The sequence below is a fragment of the Pristiophorus japonicus genome, chromosome 1 (assembly GCF_044704955.1).
Source record: "Pristiophorus japonicus isolate sPriJap1 chromosome 1, sPriJap1.hap1, whole genome shotgun sequence".
Classification (NCBI taxonomy): Eukaryota; Metazoa; Chordata; class Chondrichthyes; family Pristiophoridae; genus Pristiophorus; species Pristiophorus japonicus.
In genome coordinates this window covers 126,642,773-126,660,581 of record NC_091977.1, presented here as the reverse complement: position 1 = coordinate 126,660,581, position 17,809 = coordinate 126,642,773, and the positions used below count along the sequence as shown (strand labels likewise).

At 45.7% G+C, this 17,809-nt stretch overlaps 1 protein-coding gene across 5 annotated transcripts in view; it reads right to left on the bottom strand.

Annotated features, from left to right (window-relative positions):
• LOC139265690 (E3 ubiquitin-protein ligase MARCHF3) overlaps positions 1 to 17,809 on the bottom strand; it is a 141,781-nt gene that overhangs the window by 29,847 nt on the left and 94,125 nt on the right. For all 5 annotated transcript variants that reach the window (XM_070882956.1, XM_070882940.1, XM_070882949.1 and 2 more), the window contains one exon: positions 16,779 to 16,983. In XM_070882956.1, coding sequence (XP_070739057.1) covers positions 16,779 to 16,983 — 205 coding nt within the window. The remainder of the gene's footprint in view (positions 1 to 16,778; positions 16,984 to 17,809) is intronic.

Sequence of the window (17,809 nt, the reverse complement as noted above, 5' to 3'; positions counted from 1 at the left end):
CCATACGCTTACCGGGGTCTCCTCTGCTGAATTATTGATGGAGAGGTCTCAAGACCAGGCTCTCTCTTGTACACCCTGACTTGAATAATCGTGTCCAATACAGACGTCAAAGTCAGCAAGGGTATCATGATCACGCTACTGTGTCACGCGACATTTCTATCAATGATCCTGTGTATGTACTGAATTATGGTCAAGGTCCCAAATGGATTGCTGGTACTGTTACGGCCAAGGAGGGTAACAGAGTGTTTATCGTTAAGCTCAAGAATGGGCAGACATGCAGGAAACATGTCGGTCAGATAAAGCTGCAGTACACGGATGAACCGGGACAGTCTGAGGAAAACACAATCAGTGACCAACCAACCTACCCTCAGTCATCAGAGGACTCCGTTGTCATCAATGAATCTGGACTTTCAATCACTGACGTGGTCATTGCCACTCCCATCAGATGGGCTACCCACTCCCAGTCATAACAGACTCAGAATGCTCGCCCAAGGCTGGAGTTGAACTGAAACTTTCAACTCTGGAGCGGAAAGCCCCGGACCGTCTCAATTTGTAAAAAGACTGTTACTAATATCTTAAAAGGGGATATTGTCATGTATGTATGCTTGGGTTTACTAGCCACCAGGTGGCACCACTGTCAGGGGTCATTGGGCTGTGCGCACATGTGTGCGGTCCCAGGTATAAAAGGCCAGCCATCTTGTAATATAATCACTTTGGGCCCAAATAAAACAGAGCCAGGTTTGTACCTGTGTTAGTTTACAGTATTCAGTCTATCAAGTTATTACATACATAACAGGTGTACAGGGCACAATTTCAAAATTTGCAGATGACACAAAACTTGGAAGTGTTGTGAACAGTGAAGAGGATAGTGATAGACTTCAAGACAGACAGAAGCTGGTGGAATGGACAGACACGTGGCAGATGAAATTTAACGCAGAAAAGTATGAAGAGATATATTTTGGTAGGAAGAACGAGGAGAGGCAATATAAACTAAAGGCTACAATTCTAAAGGAGGTGCAGGAACAGACAGACATGGGGTATATGTGCACAAATCATAGGTGGCAGGGCAGGTTGAGGAAGCGGTTAAAAAAAACATATGGTGTCTTGGGCTTCATATAAATAGAGGCATAGAGTACAAAAAGCAAGGAAGATATGATGAACCTTTATAAAGCACTGGTTCAGCCTCAACTGGAGTATTGTGCCCAATTCTAGGCACCAGACTTTGGGAAGGATGTGAAGGCCTTTGAGAGGGTGCAAAAAAGATTTACAAGAATGGTTCCAGGGATAAGGGATTTCAGTTACGTGGATAGACTGGAGAAGCTGGGTTTGTTCTCCTTAGAGCAGAGCGGAGAAGGTCAAGAGGAGATTTGATAGTGGTGTTCAAAATCATGAGGGGTCTAGACAGAGCAGAGAGAGAGAGAAACTGTTCCCATTGGCAGAAGGATCGAGAACCAGAAAACACAGATTTAAGGTGATTGGCAGAAGAACCAAAGGCAACATGAGGGAAAACTTTTTTACGCAGCGAGTTGTTAGGAAGTGGAATGTACTATCTGAAAGGGTAATGGAGGCAGATTCAATTGTGGCTTTCAAAGGGGAATTGGATAAGTACCGGAAGGAAAAAAAAAATGCATGGTTAAGGGGAAAGGGCCGGGAAGTGGGACTAACTGAAGTGCTCTTGCTGAGAGCCGGTACAGATTTGACAGGCTGAATGACCTCCTTCTGTGTAACCATTCTACGATTCTATTAGAATTGGATTTTAACAGTAACTTTTAATCTTTCCCCATATTGTGTTCTTACTTAATTTTTTCTGTCTATTGAATTGAGTTTCCATACTTGTTGACTATCTTTACTTTTGTGCCAGTGTTTATCATCATTTTGACTTATTTTTGATTACTCCATCTCTATTCCTTTGCGTTTTTTCCCTTGCTTCATTTACAGTCTTTATTTTAGGTTTCATTTATTAATTGCTCGGTTTCCGTTCATTGTATGTGCATTTTTCAATTTTTTTCCTGTTGGTTTCTCTCAAACACACACTGCCCATGGGAAATTCAAAGACTACAGCCTGTGGCAAGTGACCCATTCAGCGAGGCTGTACAAATACTGGTGGCCTTAGGAAATAGGGACAAAGATAGAACACAATGGGCCCAAGTTTCCACAAGAAAAAAAACGGGCGCCCCTCCGAGCTGGGCGCCCGTTTTTCGCGCCTAAAAAAATCCTCGGTATTCTCCACCGTCTTTCAGGTGCTGTGGCACTCGGCGCAGCCGGCACGAGCTGTGGGGGGGGGTGGAGCCAGGTCCCTGCGCTGAAAACAGTGCCGGGACCTCTGCACATGCGCGCTACAGTCGGCACGCAAGTGCAGTAGCTCCAGGCGCCGAACTGTGTGGGAGGGGCCCGAAGCACGCAGCCCCTAGCCCTGGCCCAATGGCCTCACTGGGGCTGCGTGAATGAGGCTCCTCCCACGGCCAGCTCCTGCTCCCCGCCCGACCAGACCCGACACCCGCTCCCCCCCCGCCCCAGACCCGACACCCGCTCCCCCCCCCCCCCCCCCGACACCCACCCCAGACCAGAGACCCGCTCTCCCCCCCCCCCCAGCCCCGAAACCCGCTCTCCCCCCCCCCCCCCCAGCCCCGACCCGAGACCCGCTCCCCGACCAGAGGCCCGTTTCCCCCCCCCGACCCCTCTCCTCTCCTCTCCTCTCCTCTCCTCTCCTCTCCTCTCCTCTCCTCTCCTCTCCTCTCCTCTCCTCTCCTCTCCTCTCCTCTCCTCTCCTCTCCTCTCCTCTCCTGCTCAGCGGCACAAACAGCTGCAGAATTCTCCCTGGCTGAAGCACTTTCACACAGGTAGGAAGATGGTTTATTTAATCTTTTCTTGGCTTAGAAATGTTTATTCAGGTTGGATTTATTTGTATAATATTTGTAGAAGTATAAATAAGGATTTATTGTCGAATTTAATGAGTTCCCTTCCCTTCCCCCCCCCCACCTCGTTCTGGACGCCTAATTTGTAACCTGCGCCTGATTTTTTTAATGTGTAGAACAGGTTTTTTCAGTTCTACAAAAATCTTCACTGGCGCCATTCTACTTTAGTTTGGAGTACATTTTCACTGTGGAAACTTTCAAATCAGGCGTCAGTGGCCGGACACGCCCCCTTTTGAAGAAAAAATTCTGTTCTAAACTAGAATTGTTCTACCTGACTAGAACTGCAGAAAAAAAAATGTGGAGAATTGCGATTTCTAAAATAGTCCGTTCTCCACCAGTTGCTCCTAAAAATCAGGCGCGAATCATGTGGAAACTTGGGCCCTATAGATGTACAAAAACATAATGCCAGTTCAGCAATTTGGACAATTTATTTTCAAATGAGATTAACAAGGGATAAACACAGAACTGAATCCCAAACCAGACCTGCTCTCTTTAAATACTTTTTGGGGGCAGGGTGCTATACTCTATTAGAAACATAGAAATTTATAGCGCAGAAGTAGGCCATTTCAGCCTATTGTGTCCGTGCCGGCCGACAAAGATCCGCACGGTCCTCAGCTAGCAGCCCCGAAGGTTACATAAACCTCTGACCAATTAACAATGGCGGAAAGATAAAGAGCACCCAGCCCGCCCCACACAAGTGCGACCCCCTTACACAAACATTCTACACTCCACCCCAACCGGAGCCATGTGATCTCCTGCGAGGGGCAAAAATCAGATTTAAAAACCCAGGCCAATTTAGGGAAAAAAAATCTGGGAAAATTCCTCTCCGACCCATCCAGGCGATCGAAACTAGTCGAGGAGATCACCCTGGCCGTATTCTATTCCCTGCAGTACTTACCATCATATCTGCGCCAGCCAACAAGAGGTTATCCAGTTTAGTCCCAATTATTAACTCTAGGTCCTGTAACCCTGCAGGTTACAGCACTTTAAATGCCCATCCAACCAGCTCTTAAAAGTGGTGAGGGTTTCTGCATCCACCACTCTTCCAGGCAGTGAGTTCCAGATCCCCACAACCCTCTGCATAAAGAAGCCCCCTTCAAATCCCCTCTAAACCTTCCACCAACCACCTTAAAACTATGCCCCCTCGTAATAGACCCCTCCACCAATAGAAATAGGCCCCTCAATATTTTGTACACCTCAATGAAGTCTCCTCTCAACCTCCTCTGTTCCAATGAGAACAAACCCAGCCTATCCAATCTGTCCTCATAACTAAGATTCTCCATTCCAGGCAGCATCCTAGTAAATCTCTGCACCCTCTCCAGTGCAATCACATCCTTCCTATAATATGGTGACCAGAACTGCACGCAGTACTCCAGCTGTAGCCTAACCAAATTATGAGACAATTTAAGCATAATCTCCCTGCTCTTATGTTCTATGCCTCAGCTAATAAAGGCAAGCATTCTGTATGCCTTCTTAACCACCTTATCCACCTGGCCTGCTACTTTCAGGGATCTGTGGACAAGCACTCCAATGTCCCTTTGTTCATCTACACTATTAAGTGGCCTATTGCTTAATGTGAATACCCTTTCCTTATTAGCCCTCCCAAAGTGCAATACCTCACAGGTCTTTGAATTAAATTCCATTTGACATTGTTCTGCCCACCTGACCAGTAGATTGATATCCTCCTGCAGCCCATAACTTTCCTCTTCATTATCAACCACACAGCCAATTTTAGTATCGTCTGCAAACTTCTTAATCATACTCCCTACATTCAAATCTAAATCGTTGATATTTACCACAAAAAGCAAGGGACCCAGTACTGAGCCCTGCAGAACCCCAGTCACAAAAACATCCTTCAACCACTACCCTTTGCTTCCTACTTCTAAGCCAATTTTGGATCCAACTTGCCACTTTGCCCTAGATCCCATGGGCTTTAACCTTAGTGACCAGTCTACCATGTGCTAAAGTCCATATACACTACATCGTAGACACTACCCTGATCGACCCTCCTCAAAAAACTCAATCAGGTTAGTCAAACACGATCTTCCCTTAATAAATCGTGCTGACTGTCCCTAATTAATACTGGCCTTTCCAAATATAGATTTATCCTGTCTTTCAGGATTTTTTCCAATAATTTTCCCACAACTGAGGTTAGGCTGACAGGCCTGTAATTACTCAGCCTATCCTTTTCTCCATTCTTAAACAAGGGTACTACATTTGCAGTCCTCCAATCCTCCGGAACCATGCCCAAATCCAAAGAGGATTGGAAAATGATGGTCAAGGCCTCCGCTATTTCCTCTTTTACTTCGCTCAACAGCTTGGCATGCATTTCATCCGGGCCTGGGGACTTAATACTTTCAAAGTTGCTAAACCCCTTAATACTTCCTCTCTCACTATATTTATTTCATCCAGAATATCAAACTCCTCCTTGACAGCAGTATCTTTCCTTTGTGAAAACAGATGCAAAGTATTCGTTAAGAACCCTACCAACATCTTCTGCCTCCACACACAGATTACCCTCAGAGGCCCTACCCTTTCTTTAATTACCCTCTTATTCTTAATATATTTATAGAACATCTTTGGGTTTTCCTTAATTTTACTAGCCAAGAATTTTTTGTGCTCTTAGCATTCCTAATATCCTTTTTAATTTTGCCTCTTAACTTTCGCTATTCCTCTAAAGATTCTATAGTATTTAGCCATTGGTATATGACATAAGCTTCCCTTTTTTTTCTTTATCCTCCCCTGTAAGTCCCTAGTCATCTAGGGGGGGGGTCTAGAATTATTAATCCCACCCTTTTTTTTGTAAAAAGGGCACATGTTTGGCCTGAGTCTTCCGGATCTCCTCCTTAAATGCCTCCCACTGTTTTACCCACAAGTAGTTGTTTCCAGTCCACTGTGGCCAAATCACTCCTTAACTAAGCAAAATTAGCTTTTGCCCAATTCAGGACATTCATTCCAGGCCTATCCTTGTCCTTATCCATAACCAACTTGAATCTGACTGAATTATGGTCACTGGCACCATAGTTTGAATGATGTTAAGGATTAATGATGTTTAAGACTGATTTTGTGAGTTCCAAAGTTTTGAACGTAACATATTAGGAAGGAAGCTATATTTAAAGCAACACAGCATTATTATAGTCCCAGTTATAAGTATTGTTTTTCGGAGAAATTTAGGTAATGGATTGTCAAATAGTGATACTAAAATGGGAAAAGTGATAATAAGGAGCTGAAGTGATACAAAAGAGCTGAATTCCAGAGGTGAGATGAGAGTGACTGCCCTTGACATTAAGGCAGCAGGAGCCCAAGCAAAATTGAAGTCAATGGGAATCAGGGGGGAAACTCTCCACTGGTTGGAGTCATACCTAGCACAAAGGAAAATGGTTGTGGTTGTAGTTGTTGTAGGCCAGTAATTTCAGCCCCAGGACATCATTGCTGGAGTTTCTCAGGGCAGTGTTCTAGGCCCAACCATCTTCAGCTGCTTCATCAATGACCTTCCCTCCATCATAAAGGACAGAAGTGGGGATGTTCGCTGATGATTGCAGTGTTCAGTTCCATTCACAACTTCTGACAAAATGAAGCAATCCGTGCTAGCATGCAGCAAAAACTGGACAACATTCAGGCTTGGGCTATTAAGTGGCAAGTAATATTCGTGCCACACAAGTGCAAGGCAATGTCCATCTTCAACAAGAGACACTAATCACCACCCTTTGACATTCAACTGCATTACCATTGTCAAATCCGCCACCACCAATATCCTGGGGGTCACCATTGACCAGAAACTTAACTGGACCAGTCACAAATACTTTGGCAACAAGAGAACAGAGTCTGGGTATTCTGCAGTGAGTGTCTCACCTCCTGACTCCCAAAGCCTTTCCACCATCTACAATTACAAGTCAGAGGTGTGATGGAATACTCTCCACTTGTTGGAGCTGCACTCATCCAGGCAACACAAGAAGCTCGACACCATCCAGGACAAAGCAGTCCGCTTGCTTGGCACCCCATCCACCACCTTAAACATTCACTCCCTCCCCACCAGCGCACCGTGGCAACAGTGTACCATCTAGAAGATGCACTGCAGCAATTCGCCAAGGCTTCTTTGGCAGCATCTCCCAAAACCATCTAGAAGAAGGACAAGGACAGCAGGCGCATTAGAACACCACCACCTCTAAGTTCCCCTCCAAGTCACACCCCATCCTAACTTGGAAATATATCGCCGTTCCTTTATAGTCGCTGGGTCAAACTCCTGGAACTCTCTCCCCAACAGTACTGAGGGAGTACCACCACCACATGGACTGCAGCAGTTCACCATTACCTTCCCAAGGGCATTTAGGGATGGCAATAAATGCTGGCCTGGTCAACAATACCCACATCCCGTGAACAAATTTAAAAAAAGGATAGGGAGATGTGTAGCGGAAGAAGAAAATATGGTTAAAAGTTGAACTTATGAGCTTTAATAAATCTTTTGAAGGCCATCCAATTTCTGCATTTTTACTAGATGGCTGCCAACCCCAATTGCAAAAGAAATTTGAACCATTTCTTTAAAAAGGTACCGGTATGTATAATACTATTTTGGAATCTAAAATTGTATATAAAGTTATAAAACAGCTACAAGGCACAAGCCTACCACAATATCCTCTGCTTGCCCACAATATAAAGAGAAGCATGGTTACCCTCAAAATGTCACTACTGTCCCGTAAAACATATTTCAGAGCAGTTAGAAGATTATGGGGGTAAACTGATAAAGTTTCCCATTTTGAAACAAACATAAAAATAGGAGTAAGCCATTCCGGTGTTTGATAAGATCACTGAACAGTTGTCCAGCCAGCCCCAAAACAGCAGCTTCCTGAAGACAACTGGAGTGGATCACAGATCAACTCTGCTAAAAATTGTGCGCATTTTAATCATTGCCTTTCAAGTTGATTTACAAGAGATTTGAGATTCAAGTAGTTTACAAAAAAAGAATATTACATCTTTAATTTCATACTAGGTCATCACCCAAAACCACATCCTCCTCACACCACTAGTGATGTACACATCCTTCAAATCTCCAAGGAAAATAGAAAGTTGAAAAGCAATTTTCTCCTACTTTATAAATAAGATTTTAACAGCAAGTTTACAAAATGACTTTTTCACGATGATAGAATTGAACTGAAAGCAAGTATAGCACGTGCTCTGAGTTACACACTCAACAACTTACATTTATAAAACATAGAAAAATATTCTAAGGCTGTTCACAAAAGTGTAATCAAATAGAAATCAATGCTGAGCCAAATAAGGAGCTTGGGAGGGAGGGGTCTAAATACTTGGCCAAAGAGTTGGGTATTAAGGAGGTCTTAAAGGAGGAGAGGCAGACAGGTTTAGAGATAGAGGCCAATTAGAGAAACGCCAAGTTCTCAAATTGTTCTAGGACTGGTGAAGGTTACAGAGATAGGGAGGAATGAGGCCTTGAAGGATTTAAATATAAGGATGAGAATTCTAAATTTGAGTTGTTGGAGGACCAGGAGGAAATGCAGTTTAGCGAGCACAGGGTGATGGGTGAATGGGAATTTGTGCGGGTAGGATTGTGGACAGCAGAGGTTTGGATGAGATGAAATTTATGGAGGATGGAAGACTGGTGAAGATGAGATTGAAATAGTCGTTTGGAGGTGGCTTAAGGCATGGATGAAGGTTTTGACAGCAAATGGGCTGAGGCAGGGGCTGAGACAGGCAATGTTAGAGGTTGAAGTAGATGGTATTTGTGGTAGAGAAGATGTGAGTTTGGAACACAGCTTGGGGTCAAATAGGATACTAAAGTTCTGAGCAGTCTTGTTCAACTTGAGACAGAGACTGGGGACGGGGTTGGAATTGATGGCAAGGGGACAGAGTTTGCAGTTGGGACCAAGATGATGGCTTTGGTTTCCTAATGTTTAACTGGAGGAAATTGCGGCTTATCCAGGACTGGAGTCTGACAACACACAGGCAATGAAGAGAAAAAAAAACAGACTTGCGTTTATTTAATGCCTTTCACGACCAAAGGGTCTTACAGCAAATGAAGTACTTTTAAAATGTAGTCACTGTTGTAATGTAGGAAATGTATCAACCAATTTGCACACAGCAAGGTCCCAACAAACAGCAATGTGATAATGATCAGATAATCTGTTTTACGTGATGTTGATTGAGGGATAAATATTGGCCAGGACACTAGCAATAACTCCCCTGCGCCTCTTCGAAATACTGCCATGGGGTCTTTTACATCCACCTGAGGGAGCAGACAGGGCCTCTGTTTTGTAATGTATTTACCCTGTGTAACCTGGATGATACCTGACCACCAGAGGGCCCACCAGTTGGAGTTCCAATGGATCCCAGCATCCCTTGGGAGCACAGTATAGAAGCAGGGCACCCACGAGGTACCTGCACTCTGGAGTCTTACTAAAAAGGAGCTAAGGTCACACTTGCTCATTGTACACAGTACTCAGTTTCATCTGTTATTATGAGTGTACCAATTGGCGACGAGGTAATTAACAATCACGCGAAAATGCAAAGAACAGTCGGTATCCTGGAGAAGTTCTCAGAAGGGGTCGATTGGGAGGCCTTTGTGGAGAGATTCGATCAATACTTCTTGGCCAACGAGCTGGAAGGGGACTAGAACGCTACCAAACGAAGGGCGATCCTCCTAACTGTGGGGCAACAAGCTATGGCCTCATGAAGAATCTCCTGGCCCAGAGAAATCCTACGAAGAATTGTGTACGCTGGTCTAGGAGCACCCGAATCCTAAGGAAAGTGTTTTTATGGCGAGATATTGGTTCTGTGTCTACACGGAGGGCAAGGAAGTGCCGAGCTTTGTCGCCGAACTAAGGCACCTCGTAGAACATTGAGAGTTTGAGGGTTTCCTAGAACAAGTGCTCAGAGACCTTTTTGTATTGGGCATTGGACATTAGACAATCCTTCGCAAACTGTTGACTGTAGAAACTCCGAATCTCAGTAAAGCCATAACGATAGCCCATGCATTTATGTCTGCCAGCGACAACACCAAACCAATTTTGCAGAGTAAAGAAGTTTTGGTTAGTATTGTGCATAAAGTAATATCGGTCTCGAGCAGAAATGTACATGGCAGAACGTACACGCCGGCTGCTGTGGCCCGACCTCAATTGACTCAGAGTCTGCCATCAATCATTAATGCGAGGCAGTTAACACCTTGTTGGCACTGCAGAGGTGATCATTGGCCCCATCAATGCCACTTTAAGCACTATGCGTGCAATGGTTGCAGAACAATGGGACACCTCCAATGAATGTGCAGGCGAGCTGCAAACCCTGCAAACCACCACATTGCAGAGGAAGATTGATCCACTGTGGATCAGGCAGAATTGGAGACTCGTACGGAGGAGGCAGAAGTGTATGGGGTACACACATTCACCACGAAATGCCCACCAATAATGTTGAAAGTTGAACTGAACGGTATTCCAGTATCTATGGAACACGGGGGCAAGTCAGTCCATAATGAGTAAAAAGGCCTTCGACAGTTTGTGGGGCAAAAAGGCACACAGTCCCAAGCTCAGCCCCATTCACACCAAACCAAGGACTTACACCGAGGAGCTAATCCCTGTAGTCGGCAGTGAAGTCAAAGTCTCCTATGACAGAGCAGTACACAAACTCCCCTGTGGATTATGCCAGGGGATGGCCCCACATTATTTGGCAGAAGCTGTTGGGGAAAATCCGCTGGAACTGGAACGACATCCGAGCCCTTTCGTCTGTCGACGACGCCTCATGTACCCAGGTTCTGAGCAAGTTCCCATCGTTGTTCGAGGCAGGCATTCGAAGCTTCCAGGGGGCGAAAGTGCAGATTCATTTGGTTTCCAGTATGCGACCCATCCACCACAAGGCACGGGCGGTACCGTACATGCGTGATAAGTGGAAATTGAGCTGGACAGGCTACAACGTGAAGGCATCATCGCGCCGGTGGAATTCAACGACTGGGCCAGTCCCATTGTCCCAGTACTTGACGGCACGGTTAGAATTTGTGGGGACTATAAAGTAATGATTAACCGTTTTTCGCTGCAGGACCAGTACCCACTACCCAAGGCAGACGATCTATTCGCGACCCTGACTGGAGGGAAGATGTTCACCAAGCTGGACCTGACCTCGGCCTACATGACACAAGAGCTGGAGGAGTCTTCGAAAGGCCTCACCTGCATCAACACGCACAAAGGTCTGTTTATCTACAACCGGTGCCCGTCCAACGGAACATGGAGAGCTTGCTAACGTCGGTTTCTTGTACAGTGGTTTTCCAGGACGACATATTGGTTACAAGTCAGGACACCATGGAGCACTTGAAGAATCTGGAAGAGGTTCTTAGTCGGTTGGATCACGTGGGACTCAGGTTGAAACGCTTGAAGTGTGTTTTCCTGGCACAGGACGTCGAGTTCTTGGGAAGAATCATCGCATCGGACAACATCAGACCCACTGACGCCAAGACGGAGGCCATCAAGAACGCGCCGCGACCACAGAACGTGACGGAACCGCGGTCGTTCCTGGGACTCCTTAACTATTTCGGTAATTTCCTACCTGGGTTAAGCACCCTGCTTGAACCCCTACATGCGCTACTGCGCAAGGGAGACGACTGGGTTTGGGGGAAATTCACAAGCGGCTGCCTTTAAGAAAGCCAGAAATCTGTTATGTTCAAACAAACTGCTCGTCTTACATAACCCTTGTAAACGATTAGTGCTAGCTTGCGATGCGTCGTCATACGGCATTGGGTGTGTGTTACAACAGGCTAATGAATCGGGGATTTTGCAACCGGTCGCTTATGCTTCCAGGAGTTTGTCCAATGCCGAAAGGGCCTACAGCATGTTTGAAAAAGAGGCTCTGGCGTGCGTCTACGGGGTGAAAAATGCACTAGTACTTATTTGGCCTCAAGTTTGAAGTTGAAACTGATCACAAGCCGCTCATATCGCTGTTTTCTAAGGGCAAAGGGATAAATACCAATGCCTCTGCCCGCATCCAAAGATGGGCACTCACGCTGTCAGCATACAACTATGTAATCCGCCACAGACCGGGCACAGAGAACTGTGCAGATGCTCTAAGTCAGCTGCCATTGCCTACCACCGGGGTGGAAATAGCAGAGTCAGCGGACTTGCTCATGGTCATGGAAGCATTGAAGAACGAGAAGTCCCCCGTTACGGCTTGCCAGATCAGGACCTGGACCAGCCAGGATCCTTTACTGTCCTTGGTAAAAAAAACCGTGTCCTCCATGGGAGCTGGTCCAGTGTCCCAGTGGAGATGCAGGAGGCGATTAAGCCGTTCCACTGTTGCAAAGACGAGTTGTCCCTGCATCCGGACCGTCTATTGTGGGGCAATTGCGTGGTCTTGCCCAAGAAAGGCAGAGATACATTCATATGTGAACTGCACAGCACCCACCCAGGCACTGTAATGATGAAAGCCATAGCCAGATCCCATGTGTGGTGGCCCGGCATCGATTCAGATTTAGAGTCATGCGTGCGCCAGTGCAACACTTGCTCTCAGCTGAGCAATACACCCAGAGAGGCACTGCTAAGTTTGTGTCGTGGCCCTCAACAGTAGTCGAGGATCCATGTAGACTATGCGGGCCCATTTCTAGGCAAAATGTTTTTGGTTGTCGTGGACGCTTACTCAAAATGGATTGACTGTGCAATAATGTCAGTAAGCACGTCCACGGCCACTATTGAAAGCCTACGAACCATATTTGCCACACACGGCTTGCCTGATGTCCTAGTCAGTGACAATGGGCCGTGCTTCACCAGTGCTGAATTCAAGGAATTCATGACCTGCAACGGGATCAAACACATCACATCTGCTCTGTTCAAGCCTGCATCCAACGGCCAGGCAGAACGGGCAGTTCAGACCATCAAGCAAAGCTTGAAACGTGTGTCAGAAGGCTCCCTGCAGACCCAGCTGTCCCGAGTGCTGCTCAGCTATTGCACCAGACCCCATTCACTCACCGAGATTCCCCCAGCCAAACTGCTCATGAAAAGGGCGCTCAAAACAAGGCTCGCTCTTGTCCACCCTGATCTACATTATCACGTGGAGGGCAAGCGGCACCAACAAAGTGCGTACCATGACCGCGCAAATTTGTCACGCGATATTGAGATCAATGATCCCGTGTTTGTGCTCAATTATGGAAATGGTCCCAAATGGCTCGCTGGCACGGTCACAGCCAAAGAGGGGACTTGGGCTTTTCAGGTCAAATTGGCCAATGGACAGACACACAGAAAACATTTGGACCAAATCAAATTGCGGTTCACCAACAGCTACGAACAACCCGAAGAGGACACCACCAACTTTGACCCTCCAACACACACACACGTGGCAACTGACAGCATGGTTGACCACGATGCCGAACTCATCATCCCCAACAGCTCGGCAAGGCCAGCTGCCCAACACCCCGGTGAAGAACTGACCAACCCACCCACACCCGCATTTGTACCAAGACGATCGACAAGAGCGCGAAAGCCCCAGATCGTCTCACCTTGTAAATAAGTGTACTGTTGACTTCAAGTGAGAATTATATAATGTATTTAATCCTGTGTAACCTGTATGACACCTGACCACCAGAGGGCCCACCTGTTGGAGTCCCAATATGTGGAACCTGATCCCATAGCTTTGGTTGATGTGGCCAAAGGAAGTCATGTACATGAGGAAAAGGAGGAGCCAAGGACAGATCTTTGGGAAGTCCTGAGGTAATGATGATGTAACAGGAAAAGATGCTCTTGCTATGACTGGATAGGCAAGAGTGGAACCAGGTGAGGGCAGTCATCATCATCATAGGCAGTCCCTCAGAATCGAGGAAGACTTGCTTCCACTCCCGAAGTGAGTTCTTTGGTGGCTGAACAGTCCAATTCGAGAGCCACAGACTCTGTCACAGGTGGGACAGATAGTCGTTGAGGGAAGGGGTGGTTGGGACTGGTTTGCCGCATGCTCCTTCCGCTGCCTGTGCTTGATCTCTTCATGCTCTCGGCGTTGAGATTCGAAGAGCTCAACGCTCTCCCGGATGCACTTTCTCCACCTAGGGTGGTCTTTGGTCCAGGACTCCCAGGTGTCAGTGGGGATGTCGCACTTTATCAGGTAGGCTTTGAGAGTGTCCTTGTAATGTTTCCGCTGCCCACCTTTGACTCGTTTGCCGTGAAGGAGCATTTGCTTAGGGAGTCTCATGTCTGGCATGCGAACTATGTGGCCTGCCCAGTGAAGCTGATCGAGTGTCGTCAGTGCTTCAATGCTGGGGATGTTAGCCTGGATGAGGACGCTGATGTTGGTGCGCCTGTCCTCCCAGGGGATTTGCAGGATTTTGCGGAGACATCGTTGGTGATATATCTCCAGCGACGAAGTGTCTTCTGTATATCATCCATGCCTCTGATCCATACAGGAGGGTGGGTATTACTACAGCCCTGTAGATCATGAGCTTTGAGGGCCTGGTCTTCGAACACTCTTTTCCTCAGGCAGCCAAAGGTTGCACTGGCGGCGATGTTGAATCTCCGCATCAATGTTTGCTATTGTTGACAAGAGGCTCCCGAGGTATGGGAAATGGTCCACGTTGTCGAGGAACGCGTCGTGAATCTTGATGACTGGGAGGCAGTGCTGTGCAGTGAGGACAGGAGGGTGGAGGACCTGTGTCTTACGGATGTTAAGCGCAAGGCCTATGCTTTCATATGCCTCGGGTGAATACATCGACTATATCCTAGAGTTCAGCCTCAGATTGTGCGCAGACCTAGGTGTCGTCCACATATTGCAGCTCAACAACAGAGGTTGTGGTGATCTTGGACCTGGCCTGGAGGTGGTGTAGGTTAAACAGCTTCCCACTGGTTCGGTAGTTTAGTTCCACTCCAGCAGGGAGCTTGCTGACTGAGGTGAAGCACGGCACGAGGAAGATTGAGAAGAGGGTTAGTGATGACGCAGCCCTGTTTGACCCCGATCCGGACGTGGATTGGGCCTGTAATGGATCCGTTGGTAACGATCATGGCCTGCATGTCGTGGAGCAGGCAAAGGATGTTGACAAACGTTTGAGGGCATCCAAAACGGAGGAGGACGCTCCATAGACCCTCACAGTTGAGTGTCAAAGGCCTTTGTAAGATCGAAAGGCCATGTATAAGCGCTGGCGCTGCTCCCTGCATTTTTCCTGCAGCTGTCGCACTGCAAAGATCATGACTGTTGTGCCCCGTAGGGGACGAAATCCGTACACTGAGCAATGGAGGAGAGGAATTGGAGAAGAATGGTGTTTTCAACTGTGTCAAAGGCTGCAGAGAGGTAGAGATGAAGGAGGCAGAATAACTTATCATGGTCACAGAGGATGTCATTTGTGACTTTGATTAGGGCCGTTTCAGTGCTGTAGCGTGAACAGTGGAGTTGCGAGAAAGATTGGGCAAGAAAATGGAAGGCGACAACGCGATCAAGGACTTGAGAGGAAATGAAGCTTGGAGTTGTAGTTTGCAAGGTCAAAGGGATCAAAGATGTTTTATTGTTGAGTAGGGGGTGATGATAATGATTTTTTTTAAAGGGGGTGGGGGGAGGGGAAGAGAAACAGTGTCCAAGGAGTGAGCGCTATTTATAATGTCAATCATTACAGCGGACAGGAACAGCAGTTGGGTGGTCAGCAGTCTAATGGGAATGGAGTCAAGAGAAATGGAGTTGGTCCCATAGACAAGATACGAGAGAAACTGGAAAATGTCAGATTTTAGGCTCGGGTAGCTGAACAGATGGTCTTAGTATCAATGACAAAGCAATAAATTAGCTCCTCACACTTGTTGTTGGAGATGTAGGTGGAGGGAGAATGAGAGAGGGGGTTTAAGGAAGTGGTTCATAGTGCAGAAAAGAAGCTAGGGGATTATCTTTGCTGTCCAGGATGATTCCTGGGGTCGTGAGCAGTTTTGGTAGAGGAAAGCAAGGCCTGCTAGTGTTTGATGTGGACCAGAAAATATCACATAATTCTCTCTCTTTCATGTATAATCTGCATTCAACAGACATTTTCAAGTCTATTTTTTGACTATCCTAATTGGCAATCACAATTCAGAAATTTTCTAGTCAATAAGTGGTTAAGATTTTGTTTCTTCAACACAAGCATTCAGAAATGTCAGCCGTGCCTTCTGTATTTTTTCAACAGATACTAGTTTTAAAGATAGGTAGTAAGACAATTCTTAAAGGAGCACTGTTAAGAGGAGGATAAAGATTGCCAAGAATAGAAAGATATGTCGATAAAAAAAATTGTTAGAACTCGACAGTGCAAGTACTTATTTAAAGCTCACTGCTGTGTACTTGCATTTTTAGGGAGCAAGGAAAATGAAACTTCACGTGGGAAAATATGGAATTTGCAACTGCAAACTCACATCTGACTGTTTTACGTTGACACTTGTTGGAACTTCACTGTGGCCTGCTTTAGATATATGAATGTTGAAACACAAACTGAAAGCAAGGCGGCCTCCCAAAAAGAAATGCACCTGGAGAAATTTGAATGGAGAGCTGTATTTCTCCCCCCCCCCCCCCCCCCCCCCCCCAGTGAAAGTAGTTGATCCTAATTAATTAAGTCATTGTATAGGTTAGATATTAAAATCAATTTTTGAAAAACATTGTGAATTTGGGTGCTCATTAAAATTAAGGATGTTAATACAGAGAAAGGAAACATTTTCCATTTCAGGCTCCCAATGTCATTATCACATACAGCACGGATTAAATGAGGAATTAAGCTCCGTCTACTGTACCCCAAAAATGTGCCTCAACCCAAACGTTGGTGGTTTGGTTGATTCGAACAAATGCTTTTCCACAGCCTCATACCTACAAAGTTTTAAAAAATGTAAATTAATTGCTGCATATCCTGAGCTATTTTTTAACACCAGTTTCTGTAGATAGGAACGACTTACTGACCTCTATTAATGGTCTAGGTTTACGCTCCACTGAAAACTTGAAATGGCAGAGTTCACAGTAACTGGTGTTTGAAGAAGAAAGCCAGTGCTCTAGGCAGCTTCTATGAATTGTTCCTAGGGTTCCTGTACATTCACAGGGGGAGAGCAGATCTTCCTGACTGCTGCCTTCATGGCAGATCCTGCACATAGGTCGGTCATTGAACGTGCTGCAAGAAAGAGGTTCACCAACGTCAACTTCAAAACTACTTTAAAACATAATCCAAAAGAAATCTGAAATGTCATTCATGTCAGTTATATTATCAGGACTGTTTAAATAACACATCACCACCAACACTCAAAATACACAGCAGTTCTCCCTGTATCTTAACATTTTTTTTGACAAAAACAATATAATGTAATAAAAATTAGATTCCATTCTGTAAAAATAAGCCTATTTTTCCCCGAACAATTGAAGACAATGAACATTTGAAGGAACATATGAGGATAATTCAAGTAATTCTTCCTTCCTTATTTAGTCAAAACAAGTAGTAAGCAAGGGTTCTGGGAACTGAACCCAACTACTAAAACATTGTTTCCATACCTAGCTGCAGAATGGGAAAGTGGCAGAAGCTCTGGATCAGAATCTAGCCTCCGAACGAGATTGCTATTATAGCATGATGAGTTTACATAAGCAGTTTCCATTGTAAATGTGGATAAAGAAAATGTTAAATAGACAAGGTTGATAGGAAGTGTACCCCGAAGCAAGATTTTTAATATATAAATAGATGGGAGACCAAGTGGTGCAATAGGCTAATACACAGCCTTTTAATCTCTGGAATGTGGATTTAAATCCATCCTAGAGTGATCAGATGAAAGTATTTTGTCTGTTGGCTCCAAGAATCCCATATGAAATGTATTTTAATTTCGTTGAGCCCCTTCTAACAGGTCATCTCATTCAGGCATAACAAGCTAACTGGAGAGAAAAATTGACAATTCTTACTGGTGCAGTACAGGATACTTTTCTAAGATTGGCAGAACAGAGAGAGTATTACT